The sequence below is a fragment of the Myotis yumanensis genome, unplaced genomic scaffold (assembly GCF_028538775.1).
Source record: "Myotis yumanensis isolate MYYU_CA2020_CCGP unplaced genomic scaffold, mMyoYum1.0.hap1 SCAF_13, whole genome shotgun sequence".
Classification (NCBI taxonomy): domain Eukaryota; kingdom Metazoa; phylum Chordata; class Mammalia; order Chiroptera; family Vespertilionidae; genus Myotis; species Myotis yumanensis.
In genome coordinates this window covers 30,361,827-30,388,954 of record NW_027223764.1, presented here as the reverse complement: position 1 = coordinate 30,388,954, position 27,128 = coordinate 30,361,827, and the positions used below count along the sequence as shown (strand labels likewise).

Below are 27,128 nucleotides of genomic sequence, written 5' to 3'. Positions count from 1 at the left end.
GACAAACTTACTGATAGCAACAGGGGAGAAAAACTATTACATTGAACTTCTGGAGAAAAATTGAAAAGTTTAGCAGATGCTTCCAAGAGACCCTGGGGGCACATATCAAGAATGCCATTTGAAAAAAAGATTTATGAAGCATCTATCAGTGCCCTGCAGGCATCAGCATCCAGAGTTATCAAAGGCTCCCCTGTAGTGGTTAAGGTAGTAGTCCTACTTCAAGGACAAATAGAAGTCTGAATACAAGCCTGGGTCAGACTCCTTTCAAACATGGAAAACAAGTGTTTCAGTTTGTGGTTCCACTAAATGACCCAAGTCTTCCCGGGTCCTTCAGGATGCTAGAGGAATTAGGTGTTGCTAATGGTTTCGTTTTGGGAAATTTTATGTTCTGTTTGTGATTCAAAAGCTAGCTGTGGGAGTTCAGTACTAAAGTGTGCATGGGAAATAATGCTATAGGCTGTTATTAGACGTGTTCTGGCAAGTGTTTTTACTGTTCAGTGAGGTAGATACAATCCCGCCAAGTCTATATCTATCACAAAAAGAGAACCTTTATTTTTTGCTCAACTTATATTTTTAAGAAATTCAGGTGATACAATTCTATAAAGCATTAGAACCTTATTGTACTGGTGTATCCTGCTGTGAATTTCCATTTGAGTGTTGTTCTGTAAATTTTCTTTGTGTTAAAAGAAGGATTGCATAATCTTTATACTTCTCCTCACTGTTTAGGTCATGCAGAATAAGTTTGGGGTGAGGCCTAGGTCCTATTGGTAACAAAAGGATGCTTCTTTTTCTTCACCCAACATTCGATAACATGAAAGGAATCAAGTTTAAAGTATTCTATGTTCCAAATCAACATCCAATAGGATAGGTTTAGTCTTTTCAATACCTGGGATATAATATGCATGATGATACTGTTCGTCAAAAATTACTTATAAATATCCCCCATTTTATTAATTTCATAAGAATACTGGGAGTGTGGGTATAATTACTGCTAGTCTACTTTTCCTAAAGCTGATGCACAAGTGGATTCTATGTTTAAGAATTTCAACATGTCAGACCAAATATAATGGGAAAATGCCATTATCATCTTTTTCTCTAGCTAGTATTAAATGGCTATAGGGTCTGCTAAATTAAAAATACATTATTTGATATCTATGAACCAGGTTAAAAAGTAATGCAGTAATAGTTTCTTAAAAAGTCATGAAAAATTACTGATGCCATTTAATTATTAGCAAAATTTAATGTATATCTATAAATATTTTAATATAAATAAAGATGACAAAATTAATTAATACATGTTTCTAAAAGTTAAATTGTGTATATAAAAAGCGAGCTACTAATCACTAATGTTTCTTCATTAGTCCAGATTTATAAGACAACAAAAACAATTTATATTTTTGTTTTTAAATAATAAAATAGTTTATCAATGTTCTTGACAAGTCTCCATTTGACAATAACTTGCAGATAGGGATATATAGGGCTCAAATACCAAAATAATACTATGAATTATTATTTTCAATAAACATTTTATAGCGAACATATCCACCTTCTTAGAAGCATCTGAAAATGAAATTCTTTTTCATTGAAATTTGAATTTCCATTCAATTCACAATAACATTGTAAGAGTAGAATTTGGAAACTAGGGGAACAAATACAGAAGTTAAGTGCTGCTTCTAGCTAACATAGTGCACATTGTGGCAAAGTTCAGGAATGCTTCCATAAGTGACACTGTAAACCATGCCATTACTTCAAACAGCTAGAGTGCATTTTGTGGATCAATTATTATATGGTCTGTATTATGCATTATATAGAACTATAAATGATTAAAAGATGTGATTCACTGCTGTCACCAAATTGTCAAGATCCTTAATGTTCATGAAGCATCTACAAGGTGCCAGGCATTGTGTTTTGTCAAAGATATTATCATTATTATTACTATTAGTAGTAGTTTTTTTAATCTGCTGACCGTAAAGTCTACTTTGTCAAGACACACCCAAAAATATGTAGGAAAAATGTCATAACTTTGATATTCTCATATGGAATAAATGTCTAATCAATAAGATTCCAAGTAAGTCACTAACAATGCAAGAGATATTAATGGTCCTGTTTGATGTATTTATATATCCTAGATCAGAACACATACGTAGAATAATTAGACCTTTAACAACTGATATTTATTGAATGTTAACCTGGGACAGTTACTGCAAGGGACTCTAAAAAATTACTTTATTTTAAGTTGAGAAGAGCTTTGTGATTAAATGAATATGATATTAATTCATATAATTTGTATAAATTAATGTTACTATTATACACTTAGAATACTGAATTTCAAAAAGATTAAGTATTCATATACTTAATAAGCTTAGAGCATAATTTCAGACTTTGGTCTTTCTCGCTCTGAGGGCAGCCTTCTTTCCTCTGGACTGCACTGCTCTATAATATACAGTGATAAACTGAGAATGTGCAAGTTCTGAGCAACAGTCTAATGCAAGTGGAAGAATAATGCGAGAATAGTGAGAAATGAGCAATTATCCTTCTATTGGGAAAAGTTGGAGTAGAAATATTTATCTCAAAGTGTCAATCTCATTCACAGATAAAAACATAGCTTTATCTAACACCTCTTTTATCTTGTCATTTTCCTGCTCATAAACCGAGAGTAAAAAGGTCTTGATTGATATGGCAGATAGCTTTGGGTATCTGCTTTATCTTTATTCATGGCCTTACTGAAATACTTGTTGGGGTATAAAAAAAGATGAAAAGTTGCATCAATGCTAAAAACAAGGAATCTATGTCCATAGTAGTGTAAGATTGCTGCAGTCTTGAAAGAGAGGGTGAAAAAAAAGTTCAGGCAGTGATAAAGTTTGATTTTCAGGTCACTACCACAGAAATATGGGAGCTTTACAATTGCACAGGCATCAGTCATCTGTCTCAGACACTATTCAAACATACTTGAAGAACATGAAAGATTAGGTAGCATTTGAGGAGAACATTTAAAAAAATATGTTATTATTGATTTTAGAGATAGAGAAAGGACGGAAGAGGGAGAGAGAGAGAAACATCGATCAGCTACCTCCTGCATACTCCCTAGTGGGGATCCAGCCCTCAACTCAGGTATGTGCCCTGACCAGGAATTGAACCAGTGACTTTGGTGCATGGGAGGATGCTCAAACAACTGGGCCACACCAACCAGGGCTTGAGGAGAAACATTTTTCTTAAAGAGAAAAAGAGAAAAAAAAGTCTTTAAGAAGATTTATTGGAAAAAATACAAGTTACTTATTTTTAAAAAGTATGAGTTGCAAGTAAAACTCAATAAAGAAGAAATAAATATACTGAGAAGGAAAAACATAACTGAAATAATAAAACTAAAGAGATTAAAGACAGAAAACATAAAACCAAAAATTGCAATATTGTTAGTAACTAATAATAACTAATACATTTTTATAACTTGCTAGGAGTTTTCAGTAGGTTTTTACAAGCATTTCTTTAGTTAGTTAGCACACCTCTTAGTAAAGAAGGTAATAGTACTCTCTTTATTTTATAGATCAGAAAGGAGGGAAGCTCACTCGCTGAAGGTAGCTCACTTGAAAGGCAAGACTCAGACTGTATTAACCTGGTTAACAAAAGAATATTCTTACCATATTGAAGTACACCATTACATGTTTGAGAATTCTACTAGACTACAGAATAATTGACAGGGGGAATGGAACAATGAATATCAGATGAAAAGATAAAAGTATAATCAATTTGTGATAATAAAGAAAACAGGCAGTATGAGCTACTGCAATAACAAAGATTAGTAGAAAGAAAAAAATCCATTGGGATTTTACAAAGCCCTTATGCATGCATATTGAAAGTGTTCAAAGCATGAAACAAAGTTAAGGTAAAGAGACTAATACTTTAGGAAATTACAATATCCTATGTTTATTTCAAGACAAAAGCAAATTTTTACCAAATAAAAAAACTTAAAGAAACCAAATATTAGGTAGAACTTTGATTTATTATCCCTAGTAATTGAAGCTAGAAGACAATAAAGGAAGGTTTGCAAATGGAGGAAAAGTTTATGATTAGAGAACCTGAAATTTAGTCAAATTTTCAGTTATGAAGTAATTAATATTCTTACATAAAAGAACTCACATACTTTACTGAAAAAAAACTTCAAAGGCATGTCACTTGACTATTGAGTAAAAATGAACTACTTTAAAAATAACTAAATCATGATATATATTTAGACATGACCTTTAAAACCAATAAAACAAAATAAAATCTAAACATAAACCAATAAAACTTTACTATCTATATCTAAGCCTATAGCTATATATGTAATTGAATACAGGAATCTAAACTAATTCTTAAAGAAAATATAATATAAAAAATAGTAACATGGTTCTGAATTCTCAAATTTTATTTATAAGGGCGGTAGTTTTGTGGTGTGTGTGTGTGTGTGTGTGTGTGTGTGTGTGTATGTTCATGTTCAATAGAAACATTAACAAATGCAGTTAGATAGTATTTCCTTGTTTGGCATTGTATCATCTTCATCTCCCTTAATTTTGTGGTTAGTTTTCCATAAATCCAAAATTTTATGGGTCTAATTTCTTTTTTTAAGTCAATGCATGTCTTTCAAATATCTAGTTTTCGCCTACACACATACAATCCTAAACTTCATAGGTCAAAAAAGAACTAACATCTAACCTCAAACTATTCCAAAAATTCAAGAAGAGGAAAGACTCCCAAGCTCATTTTTGAGCCCAGCATCATTCTAATTCCAGAACCAGATCAGGACACTATAAATAAATAAAATTATAGGCCAACATCCCTGATGAATGTAGACACTAAAATCCTCAATAAAATATTAGCAAACCAGATCCAACAATACATTAAAAAGATCACACACCATGGTCAAGTGCAATTTATTCCTGGGATTCAATAGTGCAAGTCAATTAACATGGTACATAACATAAACAAAATTTAGAATAAAAATCATGATCATATCAATATATACATAAAAAGCATTTGACAAAATCCTGCACCCATCTATGATAAAAACTCTCAGCCAAGTGGGAAAAGAAGGAACATATCTATATATATAAAACCCTAATATGCAAATAGACTGAACAGCAGAACAACTGAACAACCAAACGACCGGACGCTATGACGTGCACTGACCAGCAGGTGGCACATGCAGAACATGGCAGGCGTTGGCAGCAGGCAACAGAGCACAGAACATGGTGGATGTTGGTCGCAGTGGGATGGTGGAGCAGGGGAGCGGTGGTGATGGGAACGGAGCTGCTGGCAGACGGGACTGGGGGCCACAGCGGGAGGGGCCAGGTGGGGGCACGGAGGATGGGCTGAGAGCCACCCCTGTGCCCACTGCAGCCTCGTGGCCCACAGTTCCTTTCAAGGTGCATGAATTTGTGCACTGGACCCCTAGTCTCAACATAATGAAGACCATACATGACAAAACCACAGATAACATCATACTCAATGGGGAAAATTAAAACATTTCCTTTAAAATCAGGGACAAGACAGGGATGTCCATTTTCACCACTCTTATTCAACTGAAAGAATATATACACGCCTATGTTTATAGGAGCATTAATTACAATAGCTAAGATCTGGAAGCAGTCCAAGTGCCCTCAGTAGATAAGTGGATAAAAAAAAAAAAAGCTTTGGTACATTTATACAATGGAATACTATGCAGTTATAAAAAAAGGAGCTCTTACCCTTTGAGACAGCATGGAGAGACCTGGAGATTATTATGCTAAGTGAAATAAGCCAGAGAAAGACAAATATCACATGCTCTCAGGTATACGTAGAATCTAAGTAACAAAATAACCTGACCAATAATATAGATCCAGAGACATGGAAGCGTACAACAGACTGATGGTTTTCAGAGGGTAGGGGGGTGAGGGGAGGGCGGGAAGAGATTAACCACAGAACTTATATGCATATATGCATAACCCATGGACACAGACAATAGTGCAGTGAAGGCTTGGGGAGGGGGACGAGGGGAGGAGAGAGTTAGTGAGGGGGACATCTGTAATACTTTCAACAATAAAGATAAATAAGTAAAAATAAAATAAAAAGTTATATGCAAATATACATATATATATATATCACTACAAAGAAAGCATGTTTGCTTTTGAGGCAAGGTACAATAGAATTCTAGTATCTGGATGGCTTTTTTATGGATCTTCTGGAATTCAACTTGATTAAGAAAATATGCTGAAAATTCTCAGGCACTAGGTTGTGGGTTATAAACACAGTTAAGATATTTCCTGCCCACAAGCCAATAAAGCTTTAGGTAGAGAGGTAATTATGACAATTATACCAGGATGGAGGAACATTGTGGTCTATTCCTTAAGGATACCCAAGCTAATTTGAGCCATGGGTAAGTTTCTAATTTCTTCAGTGTATTGTTCCTCTGTAATCCAAACAGTAAAATTTGAAGCTAAGTGAAATGAGGGGGATAGGAGAAGAATAAGGAACAGTCATTGCTATCCACATGCAGATAACCTACTCTTCAAAAGAAATGCATTTCTGAATTACTTGCATTTTCACAAGAATTGAGGATGTTGTTCTTTTAGTAGTACCACCGTACTATTTTCTTAGTAGTAGGTAGAATCAAGTCTACTTGAGAGTAGTGATCTCTTACCAGGTTGGATATTTCACTAAGAATACAAATTGATAAAAGTGATTTAAGTATGGACTATTTGGTAAACATTGCAAATAATTATAACTTTTGTTTATTTTAAGGAGTAGTTTCCCTTTGGGTTTTTCTTACTTATATGTACACCTTTCGATGCCCGGTTGTATCTACTATAGAGATTTTGTTGGAAAAGTTCAAAAAATGATGCATGTTATCTATGTTGTTTCTCCTAAGAAATACACATATTGTTTTCTAAGATAAATGCTAGTTATCTTTAGGAAAAATATATACTAAATATGGAACATTACCATCCTAAACAAAACACAGTACCTTTTAATGTTATGTATTGTGATGCACCACTCAACATTTGGGATGTGTTCTGAGGAATGCATCATTAGGTGATTTCCTTGTTGTGGGGAAGTCAAAGTGCACTTGCCCAAACCTAGATGGGATAGCCTCCTACTGCAAATGTATGTGCTATACTTTTATGCCTTTGGCAGTGCGGTAGGTCTGTTTATAACAAGATCGCCACAAACACGGGGGTGACTGTAGTGCGAGTCCTCAAAGTTGGCTTTTCTTCTTATAATGCAAGTGCTTGATTTACTACTAAGGTTTTATTGTTCAGGCCTCCACTTCAAAGCTGGACATTTCCAATAAACGGTTTGCCTGTCATAGAACTAGATGGTCAGGATGCCTTGTCCCACCAAGGCACCTTTATTATAGAAATCGTGGTTATTGCAATAACTGACCATTTGGGCTACTTGTATTTTCTGTCTCATTCTGCCCTTTGAATTCCTGCTCCTGTGTTTTAAATTCACCAATAAAGAGGGAGCCCTTGAAACCCTAGGTCCCACCTTCCTTGCCCGTAAAAGCAGACCCCGGTCCCTGTACATGCTCACTCTTTTTCTCTACCTGTGGCCTCCCTGTGTGCCCCTTGGTTTGCCTTGTATGGCCCATAGATAGTAAGTAATAAACTTTATTCTTCAAAGATTCCTAATGGTTATCTCTGAAGGGTGTCTTGAAAGCATAATAAATTCTCCCAGGGTCAGTTCAGTGGTAACATTGGTTTAGAAAGGAACTATGTCATGATCTTACTCTAATGTGAAATCTAATGGGAAACAAACAAACAAACAAACAAAAAACTGATGAACAAAATAGATCCAGCAACATAGAAACATGGAACAAACAGGAATTTCAGAGGGAAGACAGGGGTGGGGGATTGGGCAGGTGGGGGGCATAGGGAGGGCAGTTGATTAACAGAGAACTTATATGCATATATACATATATGCATAGCCCAGGGACACAGACAATAGAGTGGTAAAGTCCTGGGAGGGGTGGGTGCAGGGTGAGGGGGTCAATGGGAAAGCAAACAAAGGGGATATCTGTAATACTTTCAACAATAAAGATAAATTTAAGAAAAAAGACAGACTATGTCTGTGGGCAGCTCCATGGGTCCAGATGAGTGCCCTCGGGCATTTACAGCCCTAAGGTAGCATTACTATTATAGACTGAGAAGGCACAAATTAGAAATACTTGCACTATGATGTTATGGTGGGCTACTACATCACTAGGCTATAGGAATTGTTCAGCCCCACTATATTCTTTTGGGACCACTAACTTATATGAAGTCCAGTGTTGACTATAATGTCATCCCATCTAATAAAGACAAAATATGCAAATCGACCATCACTCCACGACAAAGATTCCAGTGCCCATAGTCAACAAGGAGGGAATATGCAAATTGATACAACAAAAATGGCAGCGGCTGGACCAGGGCGCTTGCCTTGTCGCGACACAGGCGTTCTGCCCCACACCGGCCACTCCAGGCCTCTGGTCATCGCACGTGCACATGCACGGAGCAGCTGGGTAGGGGCAGGATACCCGCTATGAGAGGGCCGGCAGGGGGTGGAGGGAGCTACAGGAGGGCGGCAGGGCCAGAGTGAAGGCAGAAGGTGGTGGCGAGAGCGAAGGCCCAGGTCCTGGGTGCTGGAGGGAAGCCGGTGCCGGCAGCTAGGGGAAGGAAGGCCTATTCTTGAACGAATCTTTGTGCATCAGGCCTCTAATTATATAATATATGACTGTATTATTAGTGTCAAAAATTCTCAAGATTCAAATATCACAATTGCTTTGGGAAATAATCTTAGAAATCGTATTTGAGAATGCATTATTTTTACCTTTAACTCTGGGTTTTCTGAAAAACTCATAAATAGTAGCATAAGAAAAAACCTTTTTTGGTTTTTAGATTAGCTGTTAGTATTATAGGACAAAATTTCAGTTCTAATAAGTTATTTAAGACAATTACAGTTATTTTTCCAAACTAACTCTCCTGAGATGTTTACAGTTTTCTATTTCCATTTTTAATTTTTCTGATGATTATCAACAAAGTTCTAAATAGCACACGTGTTTCTTTTATTTCTTCAGTTTTCACTATATGATATATGAAAAAAAATGAGGAATTTGATTAGCACTTTTTCCTCCCTCTTGGTTGTTTGCTATGTTATTTTTACTTTTTATTGTTTATGTAACTCTAAAGAATATGATTAAAACTCCATCGTTTATTCCAACAATTTTATATAGTAAAGAAAGAGGGTTTTTAAACTACATGACTACCAAAACTCTAATATCTCTTATGTGTTGGTTACTTAACAGTGACACAGAAATAAGCACAGTGAAGGTAATTAGCAGGGACATCCTAACATCATGATCTGTTCACATTTAGCTCTAACAGACCAGCTCAGAGTCAATTTTAAAAAAAATAGGTAAGTAATTAAGTTATTTCAAAAAGTTGGAGTCTAATTAGGAACCCTTGGTATAGTGCCCTGACCATGGGAAATAAAATGGGATTTCAGAAACTCCTGAGATTTGTAATGTCTCTCAAGATCTGAGAAGATTCACACTTTTGGAAAAGTTACTGCAGAGTTAATTAGTTGAACCAGGAGTAATGCTATAAGCTGACATTGGCTGACACCATCGGATTCCTTTGAGAAATGGCTAGGAAGAGCTGATCAACCCGTAACTTCTACATTCAAACATATGTACTTTGAACAGCGTTGGATTTTTTTCATTTTATAGAGAAACACAGGTACTATAAAGAAAGTCAACAGATAACTGGAAAGGTACATGTGTGGGGGAGTGGAAAGGCAGGTAGAGAGGTGAAGGGATTGGGAGAAAGTAAAATGGAGAGGAAGAGGCACAGAAACAGGTAATGAGGGAAAGAGTTTAGGAAGAGTGTTGTGTGAGAACAGTAGTCATCTGGATTTAATTGAGTAAATTTGATATTGATTGGCATTTCATAGTTTCAAATCCACAGTTAGAGAAGTGAATGGAACATTGGTAAGTTATCCCTACCTAGAGCTCTTTATTTTTAGTAAAATATTGATAGCATGTAAACCACTGAGAGCCCATTAGCAATTACGATCTCAACAGAGCTACTAAGATGTATAAGAGCTCCAAATTATTGGTCAATGATTATCTTTAATTATTCCAACTTCAATAACTTAATACAGTGGTTCTCAGCCTTTTGACCCTTTAAATACAGTTCCTCATGTTGCGACCAAACTATAAAATTATTTTCGTTGCTACTTCATAACTGTAATTTTGCTACTGTTATGAATCATAATGTAAATATCTGATATGCAGGATGGTCTTAGGCGACCCCTGTGAAAGGGTCGTTCGACCTCCAAAGGGGTCGCGACCCACAGGTTGAGAACCGCTGACTTAATATACCTTAGTTGTATACTTATACTTAATATATATGTATAAATAATAATGTAACTTAATAAAATTTAATATTGTAAATAATGGTTTAATATCATTACTCTTTCTTAGCACACCAGAATTGTATGTTTTTGCTAGGATTGTAAACTACTGATTTTGTATAAGAGTACATATGTTTCAAGGTCTATTACTTGAGAAGAACTAATAGAAAAGAACAGTATACTAATTCATTAGAACGTGAAACTGTCAGATATTGAGATGCAGTTTATTTTCCTTTATAATTACCACTTACATGTTTGGATTAAAGGTTTCAAAGACTTAAACCCAAACTGTGTACTAAGGGTATTAGTTCAAAGAGATGTTAATAGAGAAAATGTGCTGATAATACCTTCTTCTTAGGTAATCATTATGCAAATTAACACACTTAAGCATCTGAAAAGACCTGTAGTAGATTAACTTTTTCAAATTATATTTTATAAAATATTTCCCAAGCTTATCTCTGCATAGTGCATATTTGTTTTTTTTCAGCATACCCATTATAATCTAGTACCAGTGTTAACAACCTATGTCCTATTCACCACTGTTTTTATAAAGTTTTATTGCAACACAGTCATGTCCACTTGTTGCTCTTCTGTTACAATGGCAAAGTTGAGAAGCTGCAACAGAGACTGTATGCCTGACAAAGCCTACACATCATTATATCTGGTCCTTCATAGAAAAATGCTTGCCAATCTTAAAGATAATAGCAATACTTGGTAGTTTTATATTTCTTTTGATAAGATCTAGAGAAAATTCAAAATTTATTGATATCTCTCTCCCTTGCTTTCCTTTTAGGAGAAATTCCTAGTATAAAGTTCTATGCATGTAATTACTATGTCTTTTTATTTTGACTTGGAGGACACCTTGCTCTTTCAGATTCAAAATTAACCAGCCTAAGGTGTTATATTACCAATATTAAAACCTGAGTTAAACTACTGGCTCAGTTGTCATTTAGCTGTCCACACTCTAATACCTGAATGTCAATTTTCCATAAGGTATTAGGAATGAAGCTGAACTAAACTCTCTGACTTTATCTTTTTCAGGAAGAACTGAACCCCATCATCGTTACTCCACCCATCCAAGCCATCGATCAGGACCGGAATATTCAGCCGCCATCAGATAGGCCGGGCATCCTCTATTCCATCCTTGTTGGTTTGTATCTGCTAACATTTTATACTTTCAGTTATCACTCTGGAATCATGTAGAAAAAAAAAAAACTTGTCTCAAATCAGAGTAAACAACTTTAATAACAAATATTTTCTTTTTGGAAATTATTGTTATTATTAAGTATAAATAAATGTACAGCTATTTTTTCTCTCTCAGAATTAGTTTCAGTGAAATGTGGAGAACAAAGAGAAAAACTTTTACTGAAGCAGTAAAACAACTTAAAAAAAGTAAGAGATTAATTTACATATTGGTGTTTTCTTCAATATCACCTCCTAAAGAATTCTCTGAGAAAAAAAATGAAAAACTTACACTGTTTGCTCTACCAGTATTTTATCATTGGTGGGTGCAGATACTTAATCCTGAAAATATATGGCTGATTAAATAAGGGCATTTGGAGCCATATGGGAGAAAGAGAAGAATCATAATTAGCCCAAGGGTACATAATACATTATTCCCTTGGCTAATTTTTTCTTGAAAAATTTCACAGAAGCTGTCTTAATCCATCCTTGTGCAGATACTGCTAATTATACCAAAAGAAAAAATGATGAGAACTTGATTATGTTACCCAAATTGCTTTTTTCCCCACACGAACTGCTTTTGCTAAAATATGGATGCTGCTGCTTTGCAAGGTTTTTAGTCTCTGGATAGACAGATGTGTCTGAGACAGACCATACATCTCTTTACAAGGGAAGTGTTGCTTTTGAAGTATGCTTGAAAATAACCATTCAATGGAATTCAACATTACCCTCAACCTCTTTCTATTCTGAGGCCCCAGCTACATGTATGCACACATACATAAGAACACAATAACCTGCAGACCTTAGATTTCAAAATATGAGGCTACAGTCTACTTAAAAATGCTATCGGTAAAGAAAACTCAAGTAATTTTGTCCCAAGCCTTTGGTCTCTAGAATATGTCATACACCAGTGGCTGAGATTAGACTATTAAATCTTCAAAAAGCTCTTTTGAGCATAAGTATAAGCCTCCTTTAAGTCTACAGGACTCTTGTCATAGATAAACAGAAACAGGCATTTTTCATGTAATTAACTGAAGGCTTGAGAGTATGTCAATCACTGCACTAGATGCTGTAGATAGGACTGTGAGAGTTAACTGTTCTAAGCTAAGGTGAGATAAAGCATATGACTGAAAACAGGTCAAAAGGTAAAATAATGCGCATAGCTTTAAGCACTATCAATAAAATATGAGACATATCATGTGGGCTTATGGGAGGAGAGTGCTAAGGTTTTCTAAGAGAATTACTCAGGATGAGTTATTTCAGCAGAAAGACTGGGATTTCTGGGCAGAAAATGGCAGACAAATGATCTAGATAGATAATGCAGCATGTGTGAAGTCCAAAGGATGAAATTTAAAGATAGTCTTGGGGAGGCATGTTTCTCAGAGTGGGCTGGTATCCACTGGCATTTGTAAGGTTTTTCACATTTAATAATTACATATATTGCCCTAGCCAGTTTGGCTCAGTGGCTAGAATGTTGACCTGTGGACTGAAGGATCTCGATTTTGATTCCAGTCAAGGGTGTGTACCTCAGTTGCAAGCTAAATCCCTGGCCCCAGTCAGGGAGTGTGCGGGAGGCAACCAATCGATGTATATCTCTCACATTGGTGTAACTCTCTATCTATCCCCCTCCCTTTCACACTCTCTCTAAAAAATAAATGGAAAAAATATCCTCAGGTGAGGATTAACAAAAATAAAATTTAATGTATTCTTTCTTTAAATAAAAGAGCAACTACTCTATGGAGCAAGACACATTCCTTATGTTGTAAAGTTGGTTTTCTGGCAGCAGAGAAAGGCAATGAATAATTCATATAATAAACAAATGAATAAATTACATGTATTTATAAAAGATATATGGTGGTCAGAGCTATGGAAAATAAAAGAGCTGGGTGAAGAGGATTGGAAGTACAGAAGAGGTGTTGCAAAATAAATTGCAGGATTAAATAAGATGATCAGGATATGCTTCATTAAAGAGGTGAGATTTGAACACAGTCTCATAGAAGTTGAAGGAGTTAGGGATGATGATATGTGGGAAGGCAGAGATGAAAGCTGGAGTTTGCCTGGTTTGTTTCAGAAACATCAAGGAGGCCAGGAGCACTGAAGAGTAGTGAATGAAGAAGAAATATAAAGAGGGGGTGAGCAATAAGAGGAGGCCAGAAAATATGGAGTTTTGAATATTAATGATCTCTGTATTTTGCTCTGAGTGCAATGAGGAACCAATGTATAAATCAGAGCATAAAAATGACATAATGATAAGTTCCATCAATCTCTAATTGTAGGATGGTGGATAGTCCCAAAGAATGAACATAACCTCTAACACAGCGGTTCTCAACCTGTGGGTCGCGACCCCTTTGGCGGTCGGACGACCCTTTCACAGGGGTCACCTAAGACCATCCTGCATATCAGATAGTTACATTATGATTCATAAGAGTAGCAACATTACAGCTATGAAGTAGCAACGAAAATAATTTTATGGTTGGGTCACAACATGAGGAACTGTATTTAAAGGGCCAGAAGGTTAAGAACCACTGCTCTAACAGTAAATTTGCTTTCACAGCTATGTTAAGTAAAATGATATCCTTTCATAGTACTTAAATTTCTAGAAGGCAGGCATGATAGGTGTAGAGAATGCAGCTTCTGTGTTTTTACTGCCTATGTTCAAATTCTGACTTTAATGCTTGCCAACATGTAATATTAGGTAAATTACTAACCACTCTGCTTCAGATTGCTCCTCTTTAAAATGGGGTTGATCAAAATTGATCTTTCTATAAAAAGGTTTGGAGGATTTGATCTAATTATATAAATATGCTAGTATTTGGAAAAAGTTAGTGCTCAAATAATGTCAGTTGATGTTGTTATTACCATTAGGAAAAAAATAAAGCATGTTTCCTAAGTCATACAAGAATGGTAAGAGAAGCAGCACACACACACACACACACACACACAGATTGTATCAATATTCTTTTCCGCATTCTGGCCTTTTAAACATTAAGTAACCTTGCACATAGCCTAGTGGTGCATTTCTTCTTGCCTTCTATTCTCTATAATTTTACTCTAATTTTAAATAAACTCCACCAAATTAGCAACTGTTTTCTTCTTTTTCTTTTTGGATTTCTGGCTTATTTTTCTCTTTTACCAGGAACTCATTACTAGCAAATAAGATGGAGTGTTGTGGATTATTTTTATTATTATCCTTTAAGTGAGAAAAAATTTTGATTTTATGGCACACATTATTGGGAGATGTTTCTTCAACTCTACATGTAATATTTACTGAGATCAATGCCAGTCATATTTTTATAGCTTACTCTGAAAATTCTTTTAGAAAACTATTAATTTCTGAACACTTTTTAAACTTCTTGTACTTTTGCACAGAAGGGTCACATAGTACAGAATAATAAGCCACAAAAACTGGAACTCATAAAAATAGATACCCCTAAAAATTAGAGAATAGAATGAGTTCATAGATGAACATATTATTGACAGTAATGAGATAGGTAGGACATATATTAGTAAAGGACAAAGTTGAAATGCTTTTTATAAAGAGCCTGCAAAACTCAGTGACTTAAATCAAATATGTACAGTAAGAACCTATTTTTTCTCATGGAATGGCAGCATTTATAGGAAAGATTTATCCTCCTCAATACTTGGTTTGCTATGTTATTCCATTCATTTACATATGACAGTCAATGAGAAAAATGGTAAGTCCAGGATAAGTAACTGGAAGTGAACCAAAATTTGTCAAAATATGAAAACAATGCAAGTTGGAGAAATATAAGGGAAGCTGAAGAGACAGTGGGTGGTGTATTAGTGATCTGTTACTGTACAATAAACCACTCCAAAGATTAGTGACCTGAAATGACAAAGATTCATTATTTCTCCTGTTCTTGTAGGTTGATTGGAATCAACTGAGTAGGTCTGCTTTATTTACATGGTGTAGTTGAGGCTACTGTAATGTTTGCTTTCAGCTGGAACTGAACATCCAAGGTGGTTACTAGCCCCTTCTCTCCATTTGGCCTCCCTCATTCAGTAGTCTTCTTTACAGCATTGGTTGTTGGCTTCTAAGAGAGTAAAAGTGAAAACTGCCGGTTCCAGCTTAGTACTGGAACTGGAACAGAATCATTTCCACTACCATCTAGTGCCCAAAGCAAGTGAGGTCATCTCAGATTCAAGGAGATGGATAATAGATTGCTCCTTGATGGGAAGCAAAAAAAAAAAAAACCACAGCCATTTCTGATCTGCTTTAAGTAATTTCTTTTTGTGAGTATGTTGTTTTTTCATAGACAAGAACCCTCTTGTTTATTTTATTAAATAATTTGTTTTGATCCTTCATCCCAAGCATTGAAAATAAGTTTGAGTAAGCCCTCTAATATTTAAAAGTATACATGTATTACTATCATTAATTAATATTTTAATGCTTAATAATTGCATAGAGCACTGATTATTATTTATTACATTAGATATAAACCCACATTTCCAATAATTCTATTAATTGGTTAAAAATTGTCGGCCTAACATTATTTCAGGTCTGCTTGAATCTTTATGATTTGATTTAATAACTTGATGATTAAGGCCTTACACTAGGAGATGGGAAGTAAGTCTCCCACCACTTTCTTGGTGTTTACTTTTAGTGTTATCTTTAATCTCAGGTTCATTGAGGAAATTTCCCAACAACTTATTCATTTTGTGAGTATTAGCTTGGTGGAAAATGAATACTACAAAACACAGATCACTTAAACCTGCCAAATGTAAACCCAAACCCACAGCAATGTGCTGCAAGCAAACAGATGGGAGAGAGCATCTGTCAACCCTTCCACGCTGTATAATCGCCTCACCTCCCTCAAGACTTCTTGCCTGTGTCCCTACAAACATACCACAAATAGTCAGTCTGCATATTAATTATGTAAGCTGATTTTGTGGTATTTTGGGATAAGATAAAATTAAAGTTTTAATAAGGGTGGTAGTTACATAGGTCCATACAATTGCTCAAAAACACTGAAGCTAACGTGCATTTTATTGTATGTAAATTGCATCACTAAATAAAAAATAGTAATTTGATGTTTTGTTTTAATTACACTCAATTACACTTTGGGAAGGACCACAGTAAACAATGAGTAACTTTTATCTTAATAATTGAGAGATTAAACTGGATTTTTGACATCTATTTCAGTGATTATAACTGAGTGGAATATTAGAATATTTTGGAGGTTATAATAGTGGTACAAGTATGAAAGGACAAGACTGAGTAAGGAGCTAATGACATAGGCAAGGTAGAATCACATGGACGATCTATGGAAAAATGTAGGGGAGGGATTTGGTGATTTGAACCCATCTAGTCAGCAAAATGATAGTATGATTTGCAAAATTCAGTTCATGGTTTTGTATTTGTTATTATCTATAAATCACAGATGTGAATATTTCATCTACCCTCACATGGTGGTTCTCAAACTTTAGAGGGCATGAGATTCACCTGAGGTTATTCAAAGTATACATTCCTGACCTTTCTTTTCAGAGATTCTGGGATAGGATCTTGGTCAATCTGATGCATGCAGTACTCTTTGAAGTCCTGCCATAAAAATGCATGAGAAAAACAACCTAGGCAAATCTTTGTAGAATTCACCTAGGCAAATCTTTGTAGAATTCACCTAAGTTGAGAATTGGCAACTAATATAGTAATTTAGTTTTCTTAAGAGACAAGTAAAAGAGAATTTGAGATTTTTTTCTGAGAGGGGATTATGAGTGTTTGCTGCTTCTGCTCACAGAAGTGCAGGACTTCAATAGACTTCAGAGTTCCAAAATAGTTACAGCAGACAGATTCTACCAATGTAATTGTTGTCTAAGTAAAGAGATGAATTCCTAGTCTTTCTTTCACTGCCATTTTCCCAGCATCCTTCAGTACTATTGTGATTTTGGTAGATTATGCCAAATTCTCCATTACAGGTTTTGTCATACCCTTTTACCAACACCAGAAATGTCTAAAAGCTCATGTTTTCTCAAAGACTCACCAATAGAATGTGGTATCCAGCATGGAACATTGCTCATCTAACAGTAAAAAAGGAATTTCAGTGTGGCTTTAATTTCATTTTTTTATTCTTATGTATAAAAATGAACATCTCGGTTTATGGTCAAGAGTCATTTGCCTTAATCTATCTGCTCGTTGTCTATCCCAAACCTGTTTTAAATTTATTATTGATATTTTTTGTTACTAATTTGTGAATCTTAATATGTTAGGGATATAAACCTTTTGCCTCTGATGTAAATTACAATCATCTCCCCTACTTTGTCACCTGTATTTTTACTTTGTTTATTTTGTCTTACCATGTAATTTGGTAATGTTATCAAAATTATCGCTTTTTACTTACAGCTTTTTTATTTTGAGTCATAGAAAAGATAAACCCACTCTCACTTGAGAATAGAGTTCATGTTTTAATCTATCACTAGCACTTGTATTGTTTCTCCATCTAGAGTTTACTCCAGTATTGTGTATGAAGAATGGATGTGATTTTTGTCATTTTCTGTAGGGCTCTCCTATTAGATGAAAGCTCTCATTAAATTTTTCCTACTGTTTTAAAGTGACTCTATTATCACATGCTAAATTTTCATGGACAATTTTGACTTATTCTAAATTTTCAAGTCTATTTTACTGGTATAATTTTTTTCTTCTATTTTTGTTTCCTTCTTTCAGAATTTCTTTTCTTATCTCAGAGTTGAAGCAAAGGAGAATTTCTTTTCTTATCTCAGAGTTGAAGCAAAGGACTGGTAGCAATTAACTCATTTTTGCATATGTTTGGATTCTGGCAAACTGGATTGATGCAAGTTCTATATTACATTGTCTCTTTGACTTTGGACAAGTTATTTAATATCTCAAAGCTCCCTAGTCCTCCACTGTAAATGAAAATGATTTACAGAGTTATTAGTGATTACTTACATAAAGCATATACCACAGAGTAGGCTTCAATAATTGGAAGCCATGTTATTTTATTCTTATGATTATTGTTTGGCCAAATTCATATACTCTACAGTTATATGATTTAATGTTTACTTTTTCTTCGAGTTGGGAAAAATATTATAATAATGTTGCAGTATACAAAGGTAGATAATACAATTGAAGGACATTTCTGTAAGAAGAAATGTATTTCAACTCATTAAAATATCTACATTGAAGAAATATCATCTCTAGACATTAAAAATATCATGAAAATATTTTATGTAGTATTTAAAATATTTTTAAAATATATTTTTATTGATTTCAGAGAGGAAGGGAGAGGAAGAGAGAGATAGAAACATCAATGATGAGAGAGAGTCATTGATTGGCTGCCTCCTGCATGCCTTCCCCAACTGGGGATCCACCTGCCCCCCCGACATGTGCCCTGACCTGGGATCTGTGACCTCCTGGTTCATAGGTCAATGCTTAATCACTGAGCCATGCCGGCTGGCCTAAAATATTTTGTATATAATTGATGTAGTTAGCTTGATTCTTATCTTTAAAAAAATTTGGCCAGCTGGAACAGAATATGCTGATTTTAATTTCCAAGCATCTTGATATTTGGTACAAATTACCAGTCATTGTTTGTTACAAGATATGTTGAAAGACCCATGCAAGCTATAATTAAGATTTATGCACCATTAAAATACAATTTTAGAATTCAAAATTTGCTCTCTATACACTTAATATCTCTTTTTATGTGATGAAGTTTCAAATAATTAAAGAGCCCTCTTAATAAAGGATATTTGGAAAATCAGCCAAACATAACATATTTTTCATCCTCTTGCTCATAAACTAATTAATTATATACCACATTTGCATCTGCTTTCCCTAGACTGCATAATTTTGAAACTTAATTTACTAATGAAATTATGATTTTGTTCCTCAGTTAATGAAGGGAAATAGATATAGCAGATAAACATATTACTTATTGTTCTCAATTATGTGCTGAAACCTCAATGTCTTTCAGGGACTCCTGAGGATTACCCACGATTTTTCCATATGCATCCCAGGACTGCAGAACTTAGTCTCCTGGAGCCAGTAAACAGAGACTTTTACCAGAAATTTGATTTGGTTATTAAGGTAAATTAATTTCTTATTTCCTTGTGTTTATAAATTGCTAATAAAAAAAAAACCTGTAGAGGCTACTGCAGGCACTTTAATGTTATAAAAATTAAAATGAATTTAGACAGCAGTTAACCAATTTTTTATTTAAACAGTAAAGTGCAGCAGTTTTAATCCATTGTTGCTTTTCTTTAACTTTTTATATTACAGTGCGATTCAAATACTGAATATTTTTATATGTAATAAATGCTTTGGTCAAATGTATATAATTCTACATGCTGCCCTTTATTACATCTTTAACTTTTTTTACTAAAAGGAGTTAATTTTTATTCATGAAACTTAACCAATGAATATATTTAAAATGTGCATGGATTTATATTTTATTTTATTAAAATATTAATATTATTATTTTACATATATATTTTATTGATTTTGTACAGAGAGGAAGGGAGAGGGAGAGAGAAATAGAAACATCTATGATGAGAGAGCATCATTAACTCTCTGCCTCCTGCACACTCCACACTGGGGATTGAGCCCATAACCCAGGCATGTGGCCTGACCAGGAATCGAACTGTGACCTTCTGGTTCATAGGTCGACACTCAACCACTGAGCCACACCAGCTGGGCAAAGATATTATTTTTATAAGACATTTTTTCTAGCATTAAAAAAAAAAAAGATCTCATGCCCTAACCGGTTTAGCTCAGTGGGTAGAGCGTCGGCCTGCGGATTAAGGGTCCCAGGTTCAATTCCGGTCAAGGGCATGTACCTTGGTTGTGGGCACATCCCCAGTAGGGGGTGTGCAGGAGGCAGCTAATCGACGTTTCTCACTCATCGATGTTTCTAACTATTCCTCTCCCTTCCTCTCTGTAAAAAATCAATAAAATATATTTTTAAAAAATCTCAGTTGTCTTAAAATTCTTTTAATATATCTCACTATTTAAAATTTTGATAGATGATCCTAGACTGAAAAAAATTTCAATGAGGGAAATCCATTTGGCATTATAATTTTGGCATAATAACATTTCATTTTTCATGATAAAATCATTTGAAGGTACTGTGAACATGCAGATGATCTGTCAATTAATTCTGATAGGCTTCGTTTAGAATGTAACATTTGAGTGGGTCAGTGAAGGAAGATATTTACCAAGTAGAAATGGGCTGAGAGAAGGGCATTCTAAGTAATAGAACAGACATAAGAAATGAAATAGAGTAAGTCTACTGTGTGTTATATAGCTTTTTCTTATCTATACATAAAAAACATGATAGACTGCCCTAACCGGTTTGGCTCAGTGGATAGAGCCTGCGGTCTTAAGGGTCCCAGGTTCGATTCCAGCAAAGGGCATGTACCTTGGTTGTGGGCATATACCCAGTAGGGAGTGTGCAGGAGTCAGCTGATCGATGTTTCTCTCTCATCGATGTTTCTAACTCTCTAGTCCTCTCCCTTCCTCTCTGTAAAAAATCAATAAAATATATTTAAAAAAACATGATAGATATGCAGCCTTATGGAATTTTTAAAATTTAAAATTGGTAAAGGAAAAGGAAGTATTATAAGGAAGCTTACTGAGCATTTATGTACAATTTTCATTGAATTGTAGTCACAACCTTAGTAGTATGCTAATCAGTGCAAATGTGGAAACTAAAGATCAGAGAGAGTAAGTAACTGGCTCAGAGTACATCACTAAGAAGCAGCAGAATTGAGATTCAAATTTAGGTTTATCTAAGCTAACACTGTACATTTTTTTTACTTTATCAAGATGCAGTTGCTAAGAAATGGTTGTCTGGCTTAACTATCTGTCAGTGAAACGACAACAATTATACATAGACACACACTTAATTTTATATCTAATTTGAACATGTTTTGTTAGGACCTCATTATCTTTTACATACCAGATCTTTTGTTTACTTAGTGGTCCTTTGTCCTTAAAAAAAATTATAGTCTAGAAAGTGAAGTGTCATATAACTCAATAAATCAAATATAGTAAACATATCAACTGCTAACAGAAAGACACCTAAGGGCTGATGAAGCAGAGAATAGGTACATTTAAATGAATCTGAGGACAGACTTGGGAAGATTTTTCTGGAAATTACCCCAAGCTAAATTTTGCTGTATCGCAAGTGTTTGGCCAATGAGTAGAAGGTAGGAAATATGTTTGAACATAAGGAAGAGCAGAAGTCAAAGCTTGGAGGCATGATGTAGCTGGCTACAAGCAGTTAACAGGGAAATGAGGGATAGCGCCAGACCACGAGGAGGGCCTTATGTGCCACTGCAATTTCCTTGAATTTAATTCAGAAGGGGTTTAGGAGTCATTTAACAAAGAAAGACTCCTTTTACCTCTTATGTATAATGGTCATGCATGAGATAGTTCATTTTCTTGCATTGACCACATTTTTTAAAATCATAGGACTGTAGAAAACTAAAAAATGTGTGTCCATTGTCTACTGTCTATCTACCCTCAGCCCTGCGGTGCGGCTTTCTGTGGGAACTAAGAAACTTGACAAAGCACTGTTTCCAAATCCCGCATTGGAAGCCTGAAATCCATTATTTTTCTTTATTCTCAAAGTCAGTTGCCCTAGTGTGTTGTTTACAGTAAAACCCATCAATTATTAGAAACAAAAACCAATTAGAATAAAATACAGGTGGTTTTTTTTTTTTTATTTTGTAAATAATACTTTATATTTGTAGTGGAAGTTTTTCCAGACATTATTAGGTTAAATTTATTGTTTTTTGTGTGCAGTCAAGAGGATAATGAGCAAAGGTATCAATCTGTAAGAATCACAGTGCGGCACCCATGTGAATAATAGCTGAATACTGTGGCTTTGTGCAGAGGTTCATTGACCTGTTACAATCTGGGAGTTCTCTTCCATAGCAAGGCTGTCAACTCCTTCTTTTGTCCTTATTTTCATAATGCTTCATTTTTTTACTGGCCATCAAAGTTTTTATTGGATTTGATCCCAATTTCTGTATTGGAAGCTAAGGTAAAATGAAATATCTTCTCCTGGACTTTGAAGAATAATTCTTTTTTGAAAAGCTATGTGTTCATTTAACCCCTGGTGAATGTCATGAATTAGAGATTTATCATCTTCATTTTATCTCTTTCTTCAAGTGATTTATTCAGTATTCCGACAAATAAAGTGTAAAGGTGAAACTAAAAGGACAAAATGGAGTCGTTCTCCAACTTTAGATTATTAAAGGATTAACACATGTCAGTTAAAAGAGGAAAAAATGTTCCAGATCAAATCTATTCCAAATTTTAAATAATAATAATCACTTAATCATACTTTTAAATTAAATACATATTTTAAATAAGAATCTTACATTTGGTTTGCCCAGTACAATTCATATTTATTCCTTTTGTTCTGGTATAATTATTCAGAATACCTCTTTCACTCTCAAAAATGCCCCAGTGTGGATGAAATGTCACGTGATCATCATAGTTCTTAAACAAAGCATCAATGATACAGAAATATGAAATCCCATTTTAGATTCTAATTATAATGAATTAGTTCATGCATGAAGTGTTGATAACGAAGTCCAGAAAATTCACCTCCATTATCATAAATGCACCGTTTCTTTAAAAAATTTGATTAGTTAATACTCTAGGCATCTAATACAAAGACTAAATGGATAAATTATTAATAATTCACTGCCTTTTAGTTGCTCAAACTTAATTGTGTTTTTAATCTACATCACTCTGATAAACAGCTAACAGTAAGGGTCACAATGATATCACAACCATCATTGTATCATGGTCTCTCTGATTTATATGTTGTGACTCATTGTCCTACTCTATCAGGCTAACCTTAAACTTCTTTTCCTTGCATATCTTGGGCACGTTAAGCATAAGCTACCACTTGCTGTTCCAGCCATAGGAGACCACTTGCAGTGCCCTAAACTCACCATGCTCTTTCCAAGCTCCGCGTATTTACAGATGCTGTCCCACTTCCTGAACCAGTCCTCCCTTCCTTCATCAACAGTCTCATTCACACTGACGCTTCATTGAAGCTTTCGATGCTGAGACTACACTTCTCAGAAGGCAGGGCCCCTTGTTGGAAGCCCCTCCTTGCATTCTGCATGCCCCTATGGTGGCTCTGAGCTTGAATTAGCCTGTTTATTTTAGCCTGACTTTTATAAGAGGGAAGATTGTAATATTTTTCTTCACATTGTGGCTCAAGCTCCTACCTTTATGCATGAACAGTATATGTTGTAATGGTTTCCTCTCTGGTAAGTAAAGCTTTTAAAGCTGCTGGAATCGGGTACCTGTGCCTACATTATATTTCAATACATACATTTGAAAGTATATGTGTTTGATTCAATTTCATCTGTGTCTCTATTCCCAATAAATATGCATTGAACTTCACAAATTCAATCTCTGGAAAAAGTGCCAAACCTTTATCAAAGCACAGTTTAAAGCTATGTATGAGTGTATGTTAATACAATGTCCTTTCTTCTAAAGAAAAGATATATTTTTGACACACAATTGAAACTGAGCCACAGAACTGAAATGGGTGAGCTTATATATTAGTGGTGATGTGCAGGTTTTTCTGCATGTTACTTTGCTTTAGTAATTTGGGAGTCAAAGGACTGCAGCATCTGAGAATGATTGAGGCCTAAGAGAACAGCTACTGCAACCCCTGACCACATACGTGAATCTCTGGTGCCACTAGAAAGCATTTAGCTTCCATTTGAATAATGATCTCAATTATACTTTACCTCACAAGGACACAGTGGAAACAATTTTAAGGCGTTTGGCATTTGCTAGTTTCAGTTTGCCAAATCCTTTCTGATTGCTTATTAGGTGCCTGACATTTTGCTTGGTGTTGAGGAGACATAGATGTATGAAAGCTCTATTCTCAGATATGGAAATTATAGTTTCAGGCCTACTTCCCTTCTGAATTCTGCATTCATATTTCCTGTTACTGGCTGTATAACTCTTCCTAGTGTTATACAATTGTGTCAAATTAAGAATGTAGCAAACTATATACATCCTTTTAAAACATTAAGCTTCCTTCTTTCCATTAGTAATATTATAATCAGCCATTCACTCACCAAGCTTGGAGCTCCCAGTGCCTCTTAGGTATTTGTTTCCATATGTCCCCTTCCAGTCAGTTTTCAAATCCTGTCTGGATGCCTCTGGAATTCATTCTCAAATGTCTTCCCAACTCTCCATGCTCACAGCAGTTCTCTAGTTCTCGTCCTCATGGCCATCATCTCACACACATCTCACAAACATAAGTCCCCATTCCTTGCACCCTACCCTCTCCCCACATTGCCTACTGAGTATTGCTAAAACAAGTCAACAAAAACAGACCATGCTGCTGCATATTGTCTCCAAGTCACTTGACAATGTGCCCCCTACGTGAATTTCCAACAGAGAACTTGATCAATTGACCGATCACAGGTGTCAGGGACAGACAGACAGAGTGACAGGTCACAGATCATCCGTCATCCCTTCTAAAATAAAAAGGATGACATCTCCCATGAAAATAAAAGTCCTGCCAACACTCATTGACTCTGTTAAGAAGATTGTGAAGTGTAAGTTATGATTCTTTCTGCTGTAGTGTGAGTATTGACAGTGTATCAAAAAGGAGAGAAATAAAGGGGAGAAAAAAAAGGGATGGACTCCCTTGGGGAAAGATTGAATAGGAGCCTTCAGTGAGCCAGGATTAGGAGAAGCAAAAACTATCAGAGCTGATGTTGTCCAGGCACAGGAAGCAAGGCAAATGCGGTGGATGATACACGTTCATAATCCTGGAACCCCTCTAGTCATGCCCTCTCCCAGTCCCTGGGGATTCCTGTTGAAAGAATGAAGCACACATGTACCATACATCTTAGTTCAGCAGGACAGTAAAGAATAAGCTCACTTCCTTTGCCCAATAACAATGTCTCTAAGGTGAGGAAGAGAGAAAGTCCTCTACATTTTAGAGAAAATTACCCCACAGAAATGTCAGGCATTAGTTCTTATTCGTAATGAAACAGCAACCCTCCCATGGATCTCTGAATGAATCACACTTTTGGATATCCATTGAAAGATTGGATACATTTGCTAAATGTTCATCTTTTATTTTAATGTTATGTTCTATTTGTTTAAAATGTGTTAGATTGCCACATAAAAACATTATTTTTGTTTCCTCAAAAAGAACCCTGTATTCTTTTATTTCATCCTGGTTGTCTACTACAAATTTTAATTACTAGGTTGAATTCAATGTCTGTTAGGCCAGTTATGGAAATTAGTAAAAAGAAGGTTTGGTGTCCTCTTGTCTTATGCTGTTACTCACCCAGCTGAGTTAGTCAGAACAGAAAGAGAACACAGCCAATGAATACAGTGACTGTCTAAAATGCAAGTTGACAAAAGACTCACAGAGGTAATATTTTACTTACACTCTTTCCTTACTCACAAGGTGACCTGCAATTGCTTGGCAGAAGAATAGCAATATATTCATTCTCGTCACAGTACTTTGATTTTGCCAAAGCCTTCTTGTCTGCAAAGGTCATTGTAAGAGTGCAACATCAAGTCCAACTACCAGTATTGTACAATGTTCAAATGAACAGTTCAGGGCAGTCCTTGCCCTATCTCCCCACAGCACACCCCTTCATACACATACGCTATCTCAGCCCTCCTACATGAGTCTTGCCAAGTAATCTTTCTTCATAAGCTTCTTCTTGTTGCATAGAATACTAAAATTGGAAGGGAATATCTAAAAGCTTTCAAGCTAAATAGGGCTAATCACTATGATTTTTCTCAAGAACAGCCTGGTACAAGGAGAAACATTAAACTCTGTCTTCCGGGCTCTGAAAAGTAACCTGCTTAAAGATCTATTTTTTGATATGATGATTTATTGATATTACAATATTCCAGGATGGACTATTCTTGCTGGCCAATTCACATAATATGCTTGAGTGGGTTTCCCCTCAGTTGAGAAAACTCTATGGGATTGGGATCAACCCAGCATAGGCCTTTGCTAGATGGGGAGGCATAAGGCAGAGCAAAATAAGGGGAATAAAACATGATTGGAAGCATTCCAGAAAAAAGTTACTATTTTGACATTACCATAATTTTGTCTCTGGCCTGCCTTGCCATCTATAGCCACGATGATTCTCATGTTCAAAACATTAGCCAAATAGTCGGATGTATGTGTGAATAGACAGTTTATTGAATTTGTGGTTTTCCCCAAATTGCTTGAGTTTTTATTTTTTAAATCATTCAAAATTGTGTTAATCATTTTAGTGCCAGTTACTGCTCTAAGAAAAGAAAAAAAAATATTTTTATTATTTAAAGGTATATTGGAGCTTTGAGGATTCATTCATGTTTTTATTGCAATGAATTATAAACAGAATGGGCATATTCTTACAAGTGAAAGTAAAATATACTTCACTTTATTAAAATATTCTCTAGGGAAGTATGTCGATATTATTTTGTTATCATAAATCCTTTTTGGGAGTGTGTTGTCTGTATTTTGTCTAGGGACAATATTTTTTCTTTTTTGTTAACCAGAAAG

General features: G+C 35.2%; 1 protein-coding gene across 1 annotated transcript in view; it reads left to right on the top strand.

Annotated features, from left to right (window-relative positions):
• Positions 1-27,128, top strand: part of PCDH15 (protocadherin related 15) — a 632,895-nt gene that overhangs the window by 342,242 nt on the left and 263,525 nt on the right. The window contains exons 9-10 of the mRNA XM_070432784.1: positions 11,446-11,554; positions 19,536-19,648. Coding sequence (XP_070288885.1) covers positions 11,446-11,554; positions 19,536-19,648 — 222 coding nt within the window. The remainder of the gene's footprint in view (positions 1-11,445; positions 11,555-19,535; positions 19,649-27,128) is intronic.